At 46.5% G+C, this 22,669-nt stretch overlaps 2 protein-coding genes across 9 annotated transcripts in view; one reads left to right on the top strand and one right to left on the bottom strand.

Moving 5' to 3' along the window:
- Positions 1-4,440, top strand: part of Pla1a (phospholipase A1 member A) — a 37,671-nt gene extending 33,231 nt beyond the window's left edge. Inside the window, exons 9-11 of one of the 2 annotated variants that reach the window (NM_138882.2) lie at positions 505-613; positions 3,249-3,413; positions 4,023-4,440. In NM_138882.2, the coding sequence (NP_620237.1) occupies positions 505-613; positions 3,249-3,413; positions 4,023-4,107 (359 nt within the window). In that variant the 3' untranslated portion in view covers positions 4,108-4,440. Of the gene's footprint in view, positions 1-504; positions 618-3,248; positions 3,414-4,022 lie in introns of those variants that run through there. The other variant, XM_006248377.4, reaches the window with a different exon arrangement.
- Popdc2 (popeye domain containing 2) overlaps positions 1-22,669 on the bottom strand; it is a 47,027-nt gene that overhangs the window by 8,789 nt on the left and 15,569 nt on the right. For 2 of the 7 annotated variants that reach the window (XR_005491039.2, XM_017598027.3), the window contains exon 5: positions 21,422-22,066. The exons of 2 other annotated variants lie outside the window; for them this stretch is intronic. The gene's annotated coding sequence lies outside the window, so the exon portion shown is untranslated. Of the gene's footprint in view, positions 1-21,416; positions 22,374-22,669 lie in introns of those variants that run through there. 3 more of the 7 variants (XM_008768733.4, XM_063270639.1, NM_199113.1) reach the window with 2 other exon arrangements.

Here is a 22,669-nt window from a genome sequence, read left to right on the forward strand (position 1 = left end):
GCAGGACCAGCAGCAACCCTGCCCCTCAGGGGCCTAGCATTTATATACCATGTGGAAAATTCCCAGAATTCCAAACATCCCAAGATCGCAGACGCTATCTGCAGCTGGTAAAATCACACCCCTGCTAGAGCGTGAGGAAAATCTTAGTCCGCTGCTGTGGACAGTCTGAAGCAGCCCCATATCCCACACCTGGGATTAAAATGAAAACATACTTCTATGATATTTCTGAGGTTTTTTTTTTTAAAGAAAACAAAATCCCAGAGTTCTCACTTCAACACCATTTAGTAATAACAGACAGGAGACGTGTGACACTGGATTGTTTTTCTCTTCGGAGGGGACAGGATTGCAGGCTTCTTTGTCTCATGAGTTCTTCGGTGTGTTGGACCAGAGATAACCAGTGCCTTGGAGGTAGAGAATCCCAAGCAGGCTGCTGCTCTGTGGGGTTTTCACTCTTGGCACCTGTGCCACCTGCCAAGCCTTGGCTGTACTCTGGTAATTTCTTAGTGCACCACAGCCTCGTGGAGTTTAATTTGAAGGAGAAGAGAAAAAAGGATACCAGCATCGAGGTCACCTTTCTTGGCAACAATGTAACGTCCTCGGTCAAGATCACCATGTACGTAAGTGTCCTATGGCTAAGCCCCTCTTTCCTGTGTATATATGTTCCGGGTCAGGGGACAGTGCCTACTACAGATCTACTCGCATGTAGGAGCTGCCGGTTTGGGATCAGTACCACCTTAATTAAGCACAGCGTATTCTGATGCTAGCGAACAAGGCTAGTGGGCAGCACCCAAGGTCATTAGTTCTCAGGAGGAAACAGTGCTCAGGGGGCCAGGCAGAATTGTGTTAGGGATGTCATCAGGAAGGAGTGCCTCAGTCACCATCCTCCTGCAGGAGTGACCAGGGCCTTAGGAGCTGGCCCATGGAAGGAGGAGTTGCGACGGGGTTAGTTGCCTGAAGGCAACCCAAGGCAGAAGGCCAGTTAAAGTGTGAGGTTAGGACCAGAAGGGGTGCTTCGAGTTTGTGGGACCTGAACGGATCATTTCCATTCCTTTGTGGCAGACTTGGCTCTGGGGAACTGGGGAACTGGTGGGACCAAGTTTGGGACAAAAGAGCAAAGAACTGCACCTTCGGGGTGGGGGGTGGGGGCTGGGAGTTGGGGGGGTAAGGGGTGGGGTGGGCAAAAGCCTAGCAGGGAGTGAGAGTCAGGGACAAGGCGGGGCTGTTTCTTTAAAAAGCAATTGGGTTCCCTTACTAGCTAACAGCAAACCCTCTAATCAGACATGTAAGCACTGGTTCTGTTAGGGTCCAGTCAGGAAAACAGAGCCGATGCAGAAGCGACCCCAAAAGGGATGTGACAGAGCAAACTCATCACAACCGCACTGGGAAAGCTGCAGGAGATGGGAGGCATCGGAGCAAAAGCAGAGCTTACCGCATTGGCTGCTGGGAGGAGCCAGAAGCCCCACAGGAAGTGTAGCCCCTTCACAAGCCTGGCCCAACCTAGAGGCCCTCAGGGGCCAGGGCCTGCTTCCCTCAGACAGCGCTTGCCAGATCTGCTGACAAAGTAGCTGCAAGCAAAGGTTTGCAGGAGGAAAAAAAGCTGAACAAACATAGGGGCATGCACAGTGTACACCCCTCTGAACACTTCCTGGTCCACTTCACTGAGCTATGAGAGCGCAGTGACAGCGCCTAAGTGGGTTGGGGATGCCATCAGGGAAACAAGGATTTGCAGGAGTGAGCTGGACAATGGGTTAGTAAGAAAAGGACACAGAGGTGTGCCTGGAAGACAACGGTCAGGTGTGGGATGTGGGACAAGAGAAGGCTGGAGAGATAAATTGAGCGTTGGAAGGACAAATTTGAAATTGTAATTTCTGGCCCGAGAGCAGTTGGGGAGCCCTCAGCTGGGCGTGGAAGGCTGTGTTCTCAGGCTGCCCTGCTGAACTGTGAGGAGATCATTCCTCCTGAGCTGCTGGACATCCTGCCACTGGGCAGTGTTCTGTCTACAGAACCCTTCCGGGTCCTGAATCTGCAGGTGCCCACAGCGGCTTGTGGGTGGACTGTAGTGGGCTAGTGAGCTGAGGACTTTCCACAGTATCTGTTCAAAGTTGGGCTGCTTCTGGAAGGGCTTTCCTTTGTCTCTGTAGCCAGTTGGTGGGTCAACAGCTACTAATGGAGATCTTGGCACTGACACACTAGATCTTCTGGATCGGTAAAAACACTGTTCCTGCCCACCAGTCACTGGAGACTCAGCACAAGCTGGAGCCGAGGTCCTCTGGGTGGATGGGTGGCTTAGCCTTCACTCCCAAAGGACATGACTGCTGAAGAAAGACTCCTAGTGCATTAACTCCAACCACCTCATTTTTGTAAACTAAAAGAAATCAGAAATTAGAAGGATAAATGCCAGGGAGAAGTGTGTTTTTTTTCCCCTACTTTCTATTACTTTGTAAAAGCTCAAGTTTTCATTTTTAACTGGAGCAACTGGCCAAGCCACCCACTCAAAGCACCTTTATAATTCATAAGGTCTCTGATAAAAGCAATTTCTTAAATTCTACTTTTCTCTGGCATATTATAAAACGCTTCTGAGCAGAGGCAGCTTTTCTATACTGGGACAAAGTCTTTCTGCAAAACGAGGCAACAATGCGAATGCCTACTTCTGGATGCGGAAAACACACCAAGAAGATACCACTGCTCTGTAAAACTGGAAAGAAAAGGGGAACTGGGCTGGCGTTCAGGACCCAACCTGCTGTGGTGTGGAGAAGCGTCTGTACCCTGACCCTCTCCCTTGTTCTCAGAGTCCCCCACTTTCTCAGAGACCAGGGTCGAAGGACACTCAGTTCACTACCCAAACCCCGGGCAACCAGTTCCTCCCGCAGTACAAGAGAGTTAAGCATTTTTCTTTGGGAAAGAGCTGTTTCAGAAATCTTGAACTTGAGTGATCTCGGTGGACAGTGAAATAATCACATGGAAAGTCCCTTAAATAAAAATGTTTATTGACTTTCCAATAATGGAAAAAAATTAACAAGTATTTCCTGGGTATTGTTCAAAATTGTTGGTCTATGGGCAGGGGACCGGTGAGGATCACAAAATAAGTTAATTAATTAATTAATTAATTAATTAAAAATGCTGGCTCTATTTTCAAGGAGCCAGTGCCTCTGTACTTGACAGCTGACCAGGTTTACCCACAGAGCCCCTTGGCTCAACGGCAGGTAAAGCACAGAGCCATGCTCATCTCCTCTCCCCTTGCCTTTCAGACCTAAAGATCACCTTGAAGGGAGAGGGATCATCGCCCATCAAAACCCACACTGCCAGATAAACCAGGTGAAGCTCAAGTTCCACATTTCTAGCCGGGTTTGGAGAAAAGACAGGACTCCCATTGTTGGGACTTTCTGTACCGCTCCTCTGCCAGTCAATGACAGGTGAGTCACAGAACACCCCCCCAACACACACACACACACACACACACACACACACACACACACACACACACACACACACATGCATCCCCACAACACCACCGAGTACAGCTCTGGACCTTCGAGGTGCTGCTTGATGAAGCTCAACCTCACTATAGTGATAACCATCTTATCCCGAGAGGGATCGGCTGAGACCCTGGGTTCTCCTGAACCTTCTGTAGCACCATGTTGAGTTGAAAGTTTTAGGGAGGAAGCCAGAGAAGCTGATGAGTTCTCCTCCCTACCCAACACGTGAAGCTTTTGCGTCTGCTTTATGCATTTGGTTTTAGTTAAGGTTTTATCAGAATATTCATCATGGTGCAATTTCTCCCTCCTTAGCCTCTTCTTCAACTGTGTCATTGGAAGTACTCTTGGGTGTACTCGAGGCATTCCAATAAGTAGCCTTGCCACCTACTGTTGGCACAGAGAGAGCAGGAATAGGCTAAAAAGTAGGGAAGTGTAGACTCCTTTTGCTAGACATGGGGCACAGGAAAGAAAAGACATGCAACTTCTCCTGGCAACCAAGAACCTGCCTCCTGCCGTTCTTCAACAACATGTCTGTTGCTCACACAGCAAGAAGACGGTCTGCATCCCTGAGCCAGTGCGTCTGCAAGTGAGCATGGCTGTTCTCCGGGACCTGAAAATGGCCTGTGTGTAGCCTGAGCCTACTCTTGAGGCAGAGGCCGGAATTTTTCGAGGGCAGTGTGGCAAGGGCTGTTTGCAAGCGCCATATTCTACCCTGTTTCTACTAAGGGGGGGAAGGCCAAATTCTTGGTGGTTTTCTCCATAAGTAGTTACTGTGGAAGGGACAGGTGACTCATATTACAGAACTTGATCTCCGTCACCGACTTACAAAGCTTTATACAGATGCCATTTCAGCTTCTCTATTTCAACACAACTGTGATTGCCTCACAGCCTTAAGTATCTATACTTAGGATTCAATGGAAAATGTACTCGGAGAAATGTTTTAAATAAATTGTCATGGAATATCGGAATCATTTTGGTTGTTTTGTTGAAATGTAATTCTGCTGCACACACACACACACACACACACAATTATTTATTACTTACGGGGCTACGGAGATGACTTGGTGACATGCATACACACATAGTAATTAAGCAAATAAATGTTTAAAGATTTAAAAAAAGTGATTTACAGAAGATAGCTATTGTTGTCGGCTATAATTAGTCCTGGAAGAAAATGTTCAGTTTTGTAATGGACAGTGGATCACAGATACTTATAACCTGTCAAGCCCTCAGGAAAGAGTGACTGCTGCTGTAGTATTTAGACATGACACTTAGCCATGATAGAGGAGAATAATTGTAAATCTCTCTCTCTCTCTCTCTCTCTCTCTCTCTCCCTCTCTCTCCCCACACACGCACACGCGCACGTACACACACACACACACACACACACACACACACACACACACACACACCCTGAGGCTCAGGGTGTATCCCGGAAGAAGGAACAGAGAGAACACAGGAGTTGGAAGGCGGTGAGTGTTGTGTGGCAATTTCCTCTGAATTGGACGTTTTCCTCTTGAAAGAAAAAGGAGGCTCACGAGAATCAGGAAGTAAATAAGGGCCCTGAGTCCTGGAAAGACGTCACTTAGAAGATTCACAAGACCTCACCTCAAAACTATAGAATGAGGAAGGACAGCCATGTAGAAGAGCCCTGTTAGAGCAGCCCACGGGTTCAGAGAGCTCCAGAAATGAGCTTTTGTGTGTCTTTACCCAGGCTTGGATCAGCTTCTTGGTAATGTAGCTGCCTTTGAGGTTTTCATGCTTCTGTAAGTAAAGCTCTTACTTGTGATCCTGTAGCCTCAGTGAACTCGTTGGTTAGCTAGGTTAGACTTTTGTGGAATTGTTACTGTGGTCAGTTGCTGGTTCCCTATTTGGGGCGAGTAGATGTTTGTATGAATCCTCTCAAGATGTCACAAGACACCAGCACACGCCCCATGTGGCCTCTTTTGACAAAGCCTTTATCTAAACTATACTAGTATGAAATATTCCTCCTACACCATCTTGTGTGATGGCATACGTTACTATTACTTGTGTTGGTTGTTTTTCTATTGCTGTGGCGAAAGTTACTATGGCCAAGGCAACCTATGAAAGAAAGCATTAAATTGGGGCTCAAGGTGGCAGAGGGATAGAGTCCATAGAGGCTGGGAGCATGGCAACAGCAGGGCAGGTGTGGAACTGAAGCAGCTTGTCTATTTTTAAAACATGTTCTACTGGTTCTTTGCAAATGTCATTCACATCATGCCTCCAATCCCACTCATTTCCCCTTCCCCTCATACCCATCCTCCACCCTTGCAATCTCACCCACAACAGAGAAAAATAATCTCATCGTGGAAGTGGTAGTGTGTCAGTGTGTCCCACAAATATATCCTTTTGTCCACACTTCTTGGCTTGCAAATATTCATTGTGATGATTCATTGGTCTGGTATGAGGCCTCTGCTACTCTATCTACTGGATCCTCACTGGGCCTCCTCTTAGACATCCTGTTGTTGCCTTGTGTCATGGAGATACTGTAGTTTTGGATCTGTAGGACCCGCCCCTTTGTGCACTCCAGCAGTCCATTGATGGGCTAGATAGTGGGATGGGCCAATTCAAAACCTTGCATCTGGGTTTGAGGGGTATCTGAGTTGGTCACCCCGATGGCTCTCCTGCTCTTAGGTTAGTTCACCAGCAACCTCACCTCCCATCCCCTCGACTCTAAGGACTTCTGGGCCAGCTCTCCCTACTGCCATACATGGCAAGGGATGAGGAAGGGGAGGAGGGCACCTCTCCTTTGTCTACAACAACAGACAGAAGGCAGGGCTGGCTCTCCTGAACTCACCTGCAATCCCCATGTCCAGGGCCAGCTCTAACGTGTTGCCCAGGCAAGATGTAGGATGCTCTCTCCTGAGTGCTGGGCAGGCTCAGTTCTCCTGCTCTCATGGCCTCAACATAGCCAACTCTCCCACCTGCCACTGGTGGTGAGGGTAAGAGGGAGGGAGAGGATCTCTCCCTAGCTGACACTACCACAGAGTTGACAAGAGGTGAGGTTGACTCTTCCACACAGAGCTTATATTTTATCTCCGTGTAGGAGGCAGAGCTAACTTGGAATGGCATAGGCTTTTGAAACCTCAAAGCCTACCCTCAGTGATGTACTTCCTCCAACGAGACCATATCTCCTAGCCCTTCCCACGCAGTTCAACTACCGGGGACCAAGCACTCAAATATATGGGCCCATAGGGGCCATTCTCGCTCAAACCACCACATCCTTATATTGATTATTTTGTCACGCTGTGAAAAGGAACTTCTAAAGTCACATTCCCTTCCATTCTTTTGGCAAGGCAATCTCTAACAGTCTTGGGCAAAGAAGAAAGTGAATTCTGGCAACAACCAGACTGAATTTGGAGTCGGAAACATTCCAAGTAAAACAAGCAATTAAAAAAAAAATCAGGCAGGGTGATATTCATTCTTAACCCCAACATTCAAAAGGCCGAGGCAGGTGGATCTCTGTGAGTTCCAGGCCAGCCAGGGATATATAGTGTTGGGGTTTAAATCTCGGCCCACGTCCAGACAGAAAGCACCAAACCAACATGGTTCCACGTGGAGAGGTTTAATGAAAGAAGAAGAGTAGAAGGGGGGAGCCTTCTGTAAAGGCTGGCCATGAGCACATGGAGAGAAGGAAGAGGGCAAGAGAGCAGAGCAGAGAGGGAAAGAGCAAGAGAGCGAGGAGGGGGGCAAGCAACCCATTATATAGTGTCAGGCAAGGCTGGCTGTTGCCAGGCAACTGTGGGGCGGAGCATACCTGGCTGTTGCCAGGTAGCTGTGGGGGTGGAGCTTAGACAGAATACCAATATTAGAGGTGATGGTGGCGTGTCTCTAGGGAACCTAGAAATGTGGGTATGGGATGTTTGTCTGGTCTTAGAGTTGGCTGTTTCTTTGTTGTCCAGGGTCTGTGGAACCATCTGAGGAGAGGTCAGAAGGAACAGGTCCAATAGACAAGTCTGTATCTGTGAGAGGACTGGAACATCTAGAGGTGGCTTCTCTGGAGCCGTCCTGGGTGTAGTAAGCGCATGGACTTGACAAGATACTGGAACACACACACACACACACACACACACACACACACACACACACACACACACACACTATAGATAAAGAATAAGATTAAGCGCATTTGGGACATCCCATACCCACGTTTCTAGGTTCCCTAGATCAATGGCTGCCAAGTGATTGAAACCGTCTAGAAAATCCTGCCTATTTTCGGATCCCTTATCCATGAAGAGACACAAATGTTTATTGTGTAAGCTGTTATTTTTTTAATGCTATATAACTTTTTTTAAAAAAAAAAATATGGACTTGATACCTGAGAGTGTTTCTCCTTTTAAAAGGGTCATCATTTACAGGGGCTGGAGAGAGGGCTCAGTGGTTAAGAGCACTGACTGCTCTTCCAGAGGTCCTGAGTTCAAATCCCAGCAACCACATGGTGGCTCACAACCATCCGTAATGGGGTCCGATGCCCTCTTCTGGTGTGTCTGAAGACAGCGACAGTGTACTCACATACATAAAGGAAATAAATCTTTTAAAAAGGGGGCGCATTTACGGTCTGTGGGTAGGGGATAGTAACAGATGTTGGGCTCTCAGTGCTGGAGTGGCTTCTTCAGCTGACCAGAGGTTTGAAGCATCATGTAGCTTTTGAGGGAAGAAAGTGGGCCTTCATTGAGTCATCACTTCCCGAATTTTGATCTTGTAAACGATGCATATCAGCCACAGCCAAAAGTTAGATGGTAACCTCAAACTGGGTAGTAAATACAAGAGTAGTGGGAACTCAGAGCCATCCTCAGCTACATAGCAAGTAAGAGGCCAACCTGGGCTACTTGGGATGCTCAAGAATAAACAAAAAAAGACTGTTTACAATATTCTGGGGGAACTGTATGGTTTTCTGTGGCTAGTGGAGTGAGAGCTTCTGAAGATTCAAAGAGAAGCTGGGGGCTGCAGTCCTACAGTCACAGACACAGGGAAGAGGGCAGCCAGACAGGCTGCCCTACCTCACTCTTCTCCCCTGTCCTGCTCATGACAAAGAGTTACCCTAGCAGAAGCCAGAGGAGAATAGACAAAACACAAAACAAAACAAAACAAAAAACTTGGTCCATAGAGGTCCAGGGCATAGAGCAGGGATGGATGGATTCTAGATTCACCTAGATTCCCTCCCAGATGGTTCTCTTTTTAAACTTAGCTTAAAATATACTCCCATAGATGAGTTTTAAAGAAAGTTGTTGACTTCTGGTTCACTCTGTAACAAAGGCAGGGGGAGTGAGGTGAGCCACAGGGTATGGTTATACCATGTGGACCAGGTCATGCAGAACGCAGATGCCAGGCCTCAGGTCTTCCGAGTCGTGGCAACGGAAGCTTCAGGAGAGTCAACGCAGTGTCCATTTAGACATTCACGCATGAGCCTCGTTCTCTGCCTGCTGTAGCCTTGTAGGACGTTGTCACATGGGAAGAATCCACACATTCTCCAGTCAGCCGGCTTGCAATTTCCTTCCTTTATAAAACCTCAAGCCACTCTTTCTTTTACACTCTCTTGTAACCACCCAGCAGCTAGTGGATTTCCCTGGGGGTGACCTCAGCTGGCTTGGGCTTCGTCGAGCTCAAGTTCCGGTGGTTGTGACTCAGGGAACAGTGAGCATCCTAGGAGACACTGCATGGCCACAGGTCTCCATTAGCTGTTCCTTGTGCTTGTGACTTTTCTTCAAGTATGGGATAAATCATACCATGCTTCTGTGATTAAAAAAAAAAACCAAGATGCAGCTACTCTGGCTGGGCTTTGCCCTGTCTTTGGGGTATGGCCTGTGTGTCTTCACTAATGTCATCTGGTTTTAAAGCATCACCAAATGTAGCCACGTGTCATCGTGTCATCGCATGCCCCATCGGAAATGTTGGGTCTTTACTGTAACTGGGAAGCTAGTTTCTCTTATCATAGACTAATCTGAGAAATAAATACAATGAGAACATAGTCATATTTGAAGGGCCAACAGATGCTGTGAACTGCTGGCCCCTGAGCTGCACGGTCCTCTCTTTCTCAAACTAAAATCATAGACTAGCCATGTATGGGAGAAGTTTTCAAAACTCACTGTCTTAGGGTTTTCATTGCTGTGAAGAGACACCATGATCAAGGCAACACTTATAGATGACAACATTTAACTGGGGCTGGCTTACGGGTTCAGTCCATTATCATCACGGCAGGAAGCACAGCAGCACCCAGGCAGTCATGGTGCTGGAGGAGCTGAGGGCTCTACAACTTTATCCAAAGGAAGCTGGGAGTAGACTGTCCTCAGGCAGCTAGGAGGAAGGTCTTGAAGTCCACCCCCACAGTGACACACTTCCTCCGACAAGGCCACACCTCCTAATAGTGCTATTCGGTGACAAGCATATTCAACCACCACACTCACCCGTAGCTAGCAAGATGGCTGGGCAGGTAAAGGTACTTGATAGCAAGCCTAATGCTTTGAGTTTAGTTCCCAGGACCCACACAGCAGAAGGGGAGAGCAGACTCCTTCAAGGTTTCCTCTGACCTTCACATGTGCTGTGACGATCACACACAGACACATACACTCACACACAGAGATACACACACTCACATACACAGATACACACATACTGACACACACACACTGACACACACATAGACATACAGATACACACACACACAGATACACACACAGACATAGAGAGACACAAAAAGATACACACAGACACACATACACACTGAGACACACACAGATACATACACAGACATAGAGAGACACACACAGATACACACAGACACACACGCCACACATTCACACACACACACACACACAAGCACAAGAGAAAGAGAGAGAGATGTTAAAAGAAATCCACATCCCTTATTATCAACACATGTAATTAGTGGACTGAAAGAAAGACATGCAAGTCTTAGTATGAGATTTGGTAGCACACAGTGGTAGGTCTGGGCATCCTATCCAGGCCCATAGCCTTGTGTTGGGGAAACCTGGCTTTAAGCAGCTGGAGTGTCTGTGGGGTTGGCCAGCGGTGCTCTAGCAGGATGTGGCAATGCTTGATGACAGGACAAAGGCAGGGCTGGGAAACCCTCCATACCCACTGGACTCTCAGAACTCTGCTGAGAGCATTATGATTGTGGATTGAGTCAACCCAAATGTCAGATCCCCGACCAGACAACGCACCTGATGGAAGATTAAAGCAACTTGATCCCGGAACAAGGAGGCAGCAGAATCAGCTGGTGCTACATAGCTCTGCACTGTTTTTGTGGTGGTTTACCATGGGCTATGCTCTCCACACAGCTGTGAGGCACAGGCAGAGACTGCCTCTGCTCACACAGCAAGGATCAATCAAGATCACAGGGCTGGTATGCAAAGGAGCCTGGGACTCAAACCCCAACCGCAAAGGCCATTAACCAGAGCTGTGATTAGTCTCTCTGTACAAAGTACAAAGCACTCTAAAAGCACGCTCAAGTAAACTCTCCTCAAAGCCCCACAGTGAACCCCACAAGACTGGCTACAGAACATTTTGGAGCGTGCGCGAAATGAAAATATTGTTTAAAACAGGGGAAAAGTTACCAAACCAAAAAAAAAAGAAAAAATCAAAATGTTAACAGCGGAGCAGGAAACAAGGTCACATGTCCAGGCAGCCAGCCCTGCAGCCAAGTGAGCCACATGGGAATCCCAGACAATCGTGTGTGGATAGCTGACTGAGAACTCAGACAAGGCTTCATTTCGGTTGGTGGGTTCTTTTTGGAAAACAGGACTGGCCCATCAATACTGTGAGAACGAAGATGGGAACAGGAAGCCAGGGGAGTGTGGAGAAGACGTGAGTGGGACCGGAGATCACTGGAGTCTCTCTTGACAGCTGCACTCATGACCCTCTCTGAAGTCTTTCTCTGAGGAGTTGTGCTTCAAAAGCGTCTAGTGGCTCACAGATTGTGCCTTGGCTATAAATCTCTCAACGAAAGCGATGCTTTCTTTGGCCTATCTATGGGAACACTAGCAGCTAGCATGCTACGATAGTGTAGTGCCCTCACTGTTTATTAGAAAACAAACAAATGCTCCCCTCAGCAGTCTTCTATGACAATTTATCAAGAGCATTGGGTTTTCTTTGTAGTGTTTCGTTTCGTTTTGTTTTGTTTCTTTTTTCATTAACCCAATCTCTTCACTTGTTAAAGATCTGTTCTGCTTCTCTTTTCCTCTGGAGTCAGTTTCTGCAGTTGGCACACTGCTCTCAATCTGCCCATTTTACCTAAGTTATCTAATCTGCTGGTGTACAGTTAGTCATAGTATTCCCGTATATATTTTTATTTCTGTAAGCCCAGTAGTGATGTCTCTTTACTCTTGACTTCAGAAACCAAATCTTCTCACATTTTTATTGGCAAGTCCTGCTACAGGTGTATCAACCTTAGTGAGCCTTTCAAAGAAACACCTGGAAATAACTGGCTTCCCGTTCTCTGTTCTGTTAATTGGCACTAGTTTTTATTTTCTCCCTTGATTGGACATTCCTCGGTATTAAATCATTTTTTTTCCCAGTAGAGAAAGCCAAGCATATGGCTTTTGAGCTTTTGCATCTGCACTGCCAACCTCTCATGAGATCACAGATTTTGTTGTTGTTCCTGATACCCTCCCTCAAAAGAGACAGGGTCATGGGGTTCCAGCTCTTGGAGATGCCGTGGATGTTGTAGCAAGATGTTACCTCTGCTACCTGTGCTTTACCTCGAATCTCAGAAGATCAACATAGATCCCCAGCATTAACTCCCTATAAAATCTCAAGTACAGATTATGCTCCCTTTCTCATTCAAATCAAAGACCTCAGGGGATGTTTTCCAGATGCCCTCAGTTTGAATGCCTAGGGAGGACCCTACTGTCTAAAAATCCTCTCTCTCAGATCAGAAGACATTGTTCATGGACCCTTTCTCTGAGAACTGAAATGAGGGATCCTGTCCCCACCCACCTCTGGCTTCATTCGGACTAGCAGTGGACACCTGACTTAAGCCGGACCAGAGAGATTTTACTCTTGAATACTTGAAAGAACTAAGAGCTACCCAGCACTTCTCTTCTGGTAGATGGAATTGTTATGTGCAAGCTTGAGTAATGAAAGCAGTTTATTTCCCCCTGAGAATGGAGAAACAGAGAAGGCTAACCTGTAAGGAAAGAGAAACACATTGCCTATCGCCTGAGAGAAACAGAAAAGAGAGAGAGTGCCTGGGTTCCGGACGACTTTTTGTTTCCCTGATCCAGTCTTTGAAACCTTGTGGTAGTCTTGACATTAATTCCATAAGGCCGCCCTGTACTTTTATAATAAGTCTCACTTTGTTCCATCAATATCACTGTCAAGGAAAATAAAACTCCCAGAACACATATTCTATGATGGGTGGGGTTCTGATCCTGTTATATAAATTATCTTCTGTAAATCTCCCCATAATTCCAAGCATGACCTTATTTTACCTGTGAAAATACTGAGAGACAAGAAAGATTATATAACTTGCCCAATCTGTTACACCTAACGAGGGGTGAACTCACAATTCATACTGATTCCGGTTGAGCTCAGAATCTGGGCTCTATCCACCATGTTTTATGGTTCTTTTTCCAGTAGGCTGGAAACCAAAATGACTAGTACACAGAGCTCTACTCAATCGAGTGCCACTCTGCTTAATCACATATTACCTGTCGTATTCCCCAGTGTGTCCACGTCCTCCAGGGAACCCGCCTCCACATGTCACTTCACACGGTGCCTACAGTGCCTTGCAACCTGTGTGTGACAGAATTCTGTGATAGGTGAGGCTTAGGTTCTCAAAAACAGGGGCTTCGCTTCCTCTTTCTTTGTATCCCCCACCCACAGTACAATTCACTGGAAATACAAGGACATTTCAAATGGAACAGATGACGACGAACTTAAAGGCTCAGGAAAGAAGACAGGCTTAACTTAAAGGAGCAGTGGCAGCCTTTTCCTAAGTTTCCAGAATGTTCTTCATTTATGGATCTTGCTTGAGAATTCTACTTCCTGGTGTTATGTTTTAACATTTTCAGATCTCCAGAAGAAATAGCGATTTGCACACAGAAGGCATGACCCCAAAACATAAATCTTCTGTAGCTGCTGACCCAAACCAGTCCTGGACCTGCTAATCCTGCACTCTGAAAGGGATGCCTTGGGAATACTCCTGACCTCACTCTTGGGTTTGCTTCTGACCATGGGGTGACCGTCACACCGCCCTACCCCTCCTCAAGACACCGGCTTCTTCCACTTTGCAAAGGATTTCACAGTAAGGAGAAAGCCCAGTCCTTGCATGTGAGGTCACCTCTGAGTTGCAGCATTGCCCTTTTATGGAACGTAGCATATGCCTCATATTCTACAGGCATCCTGACGTCAGCCCGCTCACTCTATATACATCTTGCCCCAGCTGTTTGTCCTCTCCTGTGACAATAGCCACCGCGGTAATTCAGCTGTCCAGTCTTGAAACCTGAGTTATCTTTGACTCAGAATGTAATGGCACCAAAAATAAAAGCCATTTCTGCCCCCACCCCACCCCTGCCACCTGACCACATGCACATAATAGTTCTTTGTTTCTTCAAGTCTGGGATCTGTCCCTTCCTACCTGGTCTCTCTGAGAGAGAGAGCTCTGGGTTTTGGTACCAATCTCTTCACAAGTCTCTTTTCCTCTGGCCCTTCTACTGGTCCATACTGTTTGGCCGTGCCACTCAAACCCCATTCTCCTGATCCATAGTTTTCGCGGAATTCTCCTGATGACTTTAGAAGAACCTAGAATTCAGGACCTTCCCTGGCTAATTATATCTTTTGTCTTGATTCTCATTTACATTTTCCTGAAAGCAATACTCAGTCCCTGTTGAAGGAAGAAGGAAAACTAGGTAAATTTCCTGGAAAGGGCGACCCAATTGGTGCTTTCCCACTTTGCAGCCCTGGGGTCAAAGTGGCTAAACTACAAACGCCCCCTCACCTTTGTCATCCCAGCTTGAAAACTCCCGTGGTGTTCACCTTCAGTCTCCTGGTTGAGATTCTGAGGACAAACCAGCCCAGCCATGAGGGCACTCCCTTTTCGTTTGTCTGGTGTTTTTGAGACAGGGTCTCACATTTCTCAGGCTGGTCTAGTGCTCTTGAAACTCCTGCCACCGCACATGCGCAAGCGCGCACTCACTCTCCCGGATGCTCACCCAAAGCTCAATCTAGAACGGGCGCTGTGGTGTTTCTTGTATGGAAAGTACCGAGAATTGGCAAACTCAGAGGCGAGTGATCACAAAGCCGGGATTTTTATTCACACATTCAGCAAGTCCTTATTGTGTCCCTACTGTGTGTTTGGAAATCCTCCTGATAAAAACTGTAATCTCTTGAGTTGGAACACTCACTATGTGTCAGGTACAGTTCTGATTGCTTTTATAAATAGGTTTATTGAACTCTCATAATTATTTAATGCAAAATGTTTGTTTGTTTTTTCCAGTAGAGACTATCTTGTTTGTTTGGCTATTCTACATTTGATCAAGCTGAGATGCCCCACAGCGAAATAACTAGATAATAATATGAAGGCAAGTGAGAGTCAATATCTGGCTCTCTATTCTTAACCTTGGCTTCCTGATGATGGACATCCTAACTCAATACCCACTCAGAAATCATATATATATATATATATACACACACACACACACACACACACATATATATATATACATACACACACACACATATATTATATATAGGGGGTGCATGCCATGGTATATTTGCAGAAGTCAAAGAACAATTTCAAAGGCTGGAAGTTGGTTCTCTCTTTCTACCATGTCAATTCAAGGGTTCAAACTCAACGTCCATCAAGCACCACAGCAAGGGTAACACTGAGCCATCTCACACCCTCCCCCTTGGAACCAAGCCTCCAAGCCTAACAGTATCTCTAATCTCAGAACTCCTGGAGAGTCTCATGGCAGAGCTGGCCTTATGCACCCAGGCACAAGGACAGCCAAGACCTTAGCAAATCCATATGCTAAGGAACACCAAAGTCGTGCTTGCTAGGGTAGATAAAATGGCGCCCTGTAAATGTGGCAGTTTTGAGTATGCTTTCATGTCGAAGACAGATGTTTAAAATAATTTAGGAACTTTGTTGGGGGAATTGGGAAATGTAAGTGGTTAAGTGAAGAGAAATTATATCACAAGAAAGGGGATTCATGGAAAGGGGAAGGACCTGAACAGGACGAAGGTCAAGAGTAAGTAATATTTTCCTCTTGGGCACTTGAAGGAAGATGCACAAAGGCAAAGCTTCACTGGGCAGGAGGCGGGGAAATCAGGCCAGAATGATTCATCGTGGTCTCAAGGAACCGCAGAGAAAAACCTTCTTCCTCACTGGTCTTAAAGAACCAGAGAAAGGGTCCTGGCTTGGATAGAGGAGAGAGGCTGGGAAAACTGGAAAAATGGAATGAGAGGTCCGGAAATCCAAGTGTTAGCCTTCCCCCTCTTGAGAGAGACATCCTCTTAAGGGAGATGCGTGAGTCACTCTGATAATGGTAAATGAGGTGGACGGGCACCTAACAACTGCCAACTGAGGCCAAGCCTGAGACCCTGTGATGTGCCCCAGCCACAGCAGTGGATGAGAAAGCCCTTAGCTCTCAAGAGCCCAAGGGGGAGCCTGGAAAGAAATGAAGTGAGGGAGATGGTCCCAGGGGCCTACAGAGAACGGCGGCAACAGGGTAGGTGAGTGGCACAGTCAAGGTGGGAAAGGAGGATACCGAGTAGTGAGTAGGATTCAGGTCAGTAGAGTGCTTCTTCAGGCGTCTGAGCGAAAGCTCAGCTTCTAGGCTGCATAACTCAGATTCGTGGAGTGAGTGTGTCCCGGACTTCCCTGTCTGAAGTGACCATGTGACAACTGCTGCTGTGCACTGTGTGGAAGAGGCACTTTGGGAAAGGGCTGTGCTAGAGAATACCAAAGGTGAAGTACAGGTCCCTAAGTAAATTTCTGAAGGAGAAGATGGCTCAGCTTATGGATGCAGTGACACCGGAAGTGAAGCAGCTCACGATTCCAGCCCTGGGCCTGTGTAGGCACTTTGTGTGTAAGGTCTAGTCAGTGAACAGCCAGTGTGATAAGGTCTAATTAGTGAACAGCCAGTGTGATAGTGATAAGGTCTAATTAGTGAACAGCCAGTGTGATAAGGTCTAATTAGTGAATAGCCAGTGTGATAAGGTCTAATTAGTGAACAGCCAGTGTGATAAGGTCTAATTAGTGAACAGCCAGCGTGATAGTGATAAGGTCTAATAGTGAACAGCCAGTGTGATAAGGTCTAGTCAGTGAATAGCCAGTGTGATAAGGTCTAATTAGTGAATAGCCAGTGTGATAAGGTCTAATTAGTGAATAGCCAGTGTGATAAGGTCTAATTAGTGAATAGCCAGTGTGATAAGGTCTAATTAGTGAATAGCCAGTGTGATAGTGATAAGGGCTAATTAGTGAACAGCCAGTGTGATAAGGTCTAGTCAGTGAATAGGCAGTGTGATAAGGTCTAATTAGTGAATAGCCAGTGTGATAAGGTCTAATTAGTGAATAGGCAGTGTGATAAGGTCTAATTAGTGAATAGCCAGTGTGATAAGGTCTAATTAGTGAACAGCCAGTGTGATAAGGTCTAATTAGTGAATAGGCAGTGTGATAAGGTCTAATTAGTGAATAGCCAGTGTGATAAGGTCTAATTAGTGAACAGCCAGTGTGATAAGGTCTAATTAGTGAACAGCCAGTGTGATAAGGTCTAATTAGTGAATAGCCAGTGTGATAAGGTCTAATTAGTGAACAGCCAGTGTGATAAGGTCTAATTAGTGAACAGCCGCACATGCTTCCAGTTTAAAGCAAAGAAAATAACTCAAGACCAAGTCTTTTCTTCCTGCAGATGATAGTACCTGGTGACCAAAAATCAACAGAATCCCTGGACTCTAGGAAGACAGACAGACGCCCAGAGAGTCACGGGGCCTATCAGTGAATAAACCTTTGCCAGGAAAGTAGCCAGGCTGACTGAAGCCGCACCAGGAAGCAGCTCAGGTTTTATTCCAGTGGAATAGAAAACCATTTGAAATTTTGAACTGAAGGATAGTGAAGCCTTACACATGTTTATTTACTTTCCTTATGGCTAGACAGCAGGACCCTCGAAATGGCAGTGCCGGTGACACTGTCCTAGTCAGAAGGACTTTGGCTGGGTAAATAGAAAGACTGTTACTGGGTAAGCAGAAGCCTGAAATCTGGTTTCTGTTTACCAGAAAATCGGATCTCACTGGGCATGTTTATGTTTGCCAGGAATCTCCCTTAATTCTTTAATCCACCCCCAAAGGCCATCGACCTTGGGCAAGAGCAACTAGTTCCTGGTCAGTCAGAACAGTATCAGCTCAAAGACTCCCACCCTGCTCACTGCCATATAAAATCCACTTTCTTTTCCACTATCTTGCCCCCCCCCCATCCCTTTGCTCCACCCCCACCCCGCCCCACCAGATGGCCTTGGTAGTTTGATCACAATAAACCATTCTTTCTACCCACGGGGTGGTCTAGTGCAGTGGTTTCCCTGCACTCTTGCACACAATGGTGAAACTTTCAGATGAGCATTTTGTTGTGCGGGGAGGAGGGACAGAGGGATGGTTACATTGCAGGGAATCTAATTCTGAAGTAATGGTGGCTTGATGTTCGTGCTTACCACGGAGGAGGGTGGGATCTAGTCTGAAGACAGAGATAACAGTATAGCAAAAAAGCCTCCAAAGCTTGGGGCCTGAACAAATGAGCAAAGAGGTAGATGGGCGGGGCGGGGCGAGGTGGGGCGGGGCGAGACGGGGCGAGGTGGGGCGGGGCGAGACGGGGCGAGGTGGGGCGGGGCCTGGCGAGGTGGGGCGGGGCGAGACGGGGCGGGGCGGGGCGGGGCGAGGTGGGGGTGGCGAGCAAACGGTGAGGAAGACAGGATCGCTGCAAAGGGTTAAAGCATCATGCTTCCATTTAAATAGCTCTTCTAAAGAATGGGATGGAAGAAGAAAGGTGAGGAGGAAAGGAGAGGGAGAGAGACCTCAATTCGAAGTTACAAAGTGAATGCAATTTTGATACTCAACCTGACTGCATTACAAAATACAGAGACACAAAGTGTTCTCAAACCAAGTTCAGAAATACATGGAAATACCAGGATACAGCTGGGTTTGTTCCAGGAATAAGATAGATTTATTTCAGGATGTATGGGTTTTTGTTCTGTTTTTCTTGGCTTAAAAAAAAGCATCTCTATTGGTAGAATTTACAGTGTTATCAGAATAAAGGAGACAAGTAATCTCAGTAAATGTAGAGGCCCAGTGTGGCGACAGGAGCCTATAATCACCATTGGGGAAGTGGAGGCAGGAGGATGAGGAGTTTGAGGCCATCCTTGGGTATATAGCAAGTTTTAGTTCAGCCTGGGTTCCATGAAACCCTCAAAACAAACACCACAGACCAAAAGAATAAGAATAAAAAAAAGAGGGGTTGGGGATTTAGCTCAGTGGTAGAGCGCTTGCCTAGCAAGCACAAGGCCCTGGGTTCGGTCCCCAGCTTGAAAAAAAGAAAAGAAGAAAAAAAAGAAGAAAACCATTTGATAACATTAATATTCGTTCACATTTCAAAGGAATACGAATATAGAGAAATTTCATCTGAAAAAGAAAAAGAGAAGCATCTTAAGCACCGACTCTGTTTTTCTTAAGTAAAAAGAAACTGCTCAGACTTAAGCACTCCTCGGACTAATGACAAAATATCAAAAATCTTTTCCTCTAGGGAGCTGTAAAAGGAAGATGCCCTCTGCCATCCACTCTGTCCCCGTACTAAAGGTCCTACCTAACAGGTACCGGAAAGGACTGGCGGGGAAGGATGGGTCAGCAAAGAAGAAAAACTGTCGCTAAACATAGAGAACGTAATGTTATCTATGGAACGTAATGGAAAATCCTGCAGAATGTGTAGATTATGATGAGAATTAATGCATGTAAGAAAACCCTGCAGAATGTGTAGATTATGATGAGAATTAATGCATGTATTTATCATAATTACTGAGTGGAAGTTGAAATCACAAAACTTATTTGTATTATGTAAGCAGCAATGGGCAACCGGAAAGTAAGAAGTATTTAATGATAGCATCTATAATCACAACGAACTCATCAAATAACTACAAACATGAAACGTAACTGTGAGAAAATAAAGGAGACAAGAATGAAGTGCTAGGCTATGCTCAGAAATTGGAAAAAAAATCAGTGCTGTGGAGATAACAGTTGTCCACACTTGACCTGTGTATGCTTCAAAATGGACATGCTAGCTGTAAAGCTTATGTACAACTCAGGGAACAGTTATGTGCCATTGTAACCCAGGAACAGCTAGACTGCCAGATACCAAAGCTCACTCTAACACTACATCAGCTACTGTAAGGTGGCCTTACTAATGGATGGAAACAGAACAGGATGTAGCACAGGGGCACTACAAGAAGCAAACAGAGCTACCGTAGCCCAGCTCCAGAAAGAACTGTGGGTACAGGGGCATTTGACTTATGACAAAAGGTGGTGACGGATGCTAGTGTAATGGTTAATAACCATTTCAGTAACGAACGCCCAGTGGGCCTTGGCTTCATGCCACACTCCAAACCCAAATACAGGCTTCATCACGAACTGTAACACAATAAAACATTTAGAAGGATGAGATGGGGGCCATCTTTAGTGAGGTCCTCAAACAGGACACGGCAGTGATCTAGGAGAAGGGGGAGACCAATCCTACAGGGAAGTCAACATCTGTTCACCAAAAGATACCATTTAGAGGAAAAAGATTATTTCGGGGAAATGTGTAAAAGCTAGCAGAATGTTTTTAACCTGGCTATTTAAAGAATCTCTACACATCAGTAAAAGAAACAAGCAAATCGATAACTAAGAAACCAGACCAGCCTCTTCATAATAGAAAACACAGACAGGGTGAAGGGTGGGGGCTGGAGAGATGGCTCGACGGTTCAAGAGCAGCTGTTATGTAACCACGAAGTGTGGGTTTGCGTTCCAGTGGCGGTGGCACAAGCCAGGTGCCCCAGCACTTTAACCTCAGCTGTGAGGAGGGGCAGCAATAGGAGGGTGCAATAGAAACAAAAAAGCAGAAAAGAAAGAGTTTTCAACCTTGGTATTCATCCGGAAAATGAAAAGCTGCTATGGGCACCCACAAGGCGAAGGTTAGAAAAAGCAATCACGACTGCTCCAGAGGGACTCTCAGACATTGCTGAAAGAACGCAAGGTAGTACAGCCACTTAAGAAAACTGTCTGGCAGACGCCGCGGTAGTTGAACATGTCTGCACCCGGTCCCGACGCCTTGAGGATACCACTCCTAGGTATATGCTCACGAAATGCACACATATGCATACCAAAGCGTGTGTCCACAGGAACACGGAAAACAACCCGGAAGCTTATACATGTCAGAATGCATGGGGACACTGTGGTGCATTCTCACACTAGAGAGCCACATAGCAGCAAGAGCCATGGAGATGGAGCGAGCCTCCCCTTACGTGAGTCCTCAGCTGTTGGGAGTTTTCTTGGTGCCCCCCCTTCCCCGTGAGAAAGAACATGGAGCTGTGTGAGCACTGTCTGCCACCCCAGCCAGTCCCCGCCTCATGAGCAACACCAGAGATTACAACTGTTTGAAGCCACTAGATCAGGGCTAGGATTACACAGCATCAGGTAATCAGAACATACGTTAAAGTTTTGGAGGAAAAACGAAGTAGACCATATTCAGCAAGGTGTATACACCTGTGATCCTAGCACTCAGGAAGGGAAGGCAGGAGGATCCCAAGTTCGAGGACAGCCTCAGGTATAGTAGTGACATATTATCTCAATTAAAAAAAGATAACCAGACAAAAAGAGAGCAGAATATATTCAACTTGTCAGCCATTTTAAAATATTTGAGAAAAGAAAACTCACTGGCAAAATTTATAAAATCCCTTTGAGAACTAAAATTTAATGTTAGAATCACGAACAGGACACACACAGTTACTTGTGTTTTGAAATTAAAAGTTGAAGGGAACAATTGGGATTTAAAATTTTCTACTTTCTAAATTGAAACTTAACTTTGGGAATAAAATAACCACAGGTAAAAGTCATTGATCCTTTCAGACAATTTTTACAGCAACAACATAGGGAGAGGAGGCGTGAAGTGTTTTAATGTGTGCTTGCTGGATGCCATGTCCTGTCATAAGTGCGTTACCCAATCAGCTCACTGGAACCTCGCAACCCTGTGACGTGAGTTCATAGCCGTGCTTGACAGACCAGGCTCAGAGGCTATGTAAACCTGGCGATGTCCTGCAACCCATAAAACATGGAGTCAGGCCCAGTGCCTCTAGACCCTCCTCCTGAGAGGAAGGCTTATGAAGCTGAGTTTCTCCATGTCATGTCCATCCCCAATCTTGTCCCAGATCTTTCTGGAGGGCGGAGAGGAGAGGTCATCCAGGGGACGTGGAAGAGCGCCATCTGGCCGCAGGGACAGCAGCTCTGTGATCCTTAGAGTTCAGGAGTGTGGGGTGGACCCAAGGGAGCCTGTGCTCTGGACAGAACTTGAGAAGAGTTCTGGAGAGGACTTCTAGAAGCTGTGGAGGGAAACAGAAGAAGGACGTATGTCAGCGCCTTGTTCCAGGGAATTTGCCAGGTTTCACCGGATCCTTGTGGGGCTACCTCCTCTGTAGACCCCAGCTTTAACTGCACCCCAGTGCCTGGTCATGAGCTGTTATCTTTCAGTTCTTTCATTCTGCAATTTGGAGGGGTCACTTCGGAAGCTATCTAGGCCCCGTTCTCTTGGTCTGCGGGTGAGAGATGAAGCCATCCTCTGCTGCCTCTTCTTGAGTGCTTAATGCTCACGGACTTTGCTGCCTGGTTTTCCAGTCAAGTTGACACAGGCTGAAGTCATAGGAGAGGAGGGAACCTCAGTTAAGAAAATACCTCCGGGGGGCTGGGGATTTAGCTCAGTGGTAGAGCGCTTACCTAGGAAGCGCAAGGCCCTGGGTTTGGTCCCCAGCTCCGAAAAAAAGAACCAAAAAAAAAAAAAAAAAAGAAAAAGAAAATACCTCCGGAAGAGCTAGCTGTGGGGAAGCCTGCGGGGCGTTTTCTTAATTAGCGATTAATGGGGGAAGGCCCAGCCCATTGTGGATGGTGCTGTCCCTGGGCTGGTGGTCTTGGGTTCTGAAGAAAGCAGG

The sequence above is a fragment of the Rattus norvegicus genome, chromosome 11 (genome assembly GCF_036323735.1).
Source record: "Rattus norvegicus strain BN/NHsdMcwi chromosome 11, GRCr8, whole genome shotgun sequence".
NCBI lineage: Eukaryota > Metazoa > Chordata > Mammalia > Rodentia > Muridae > Rattus > Rattus norvegicus.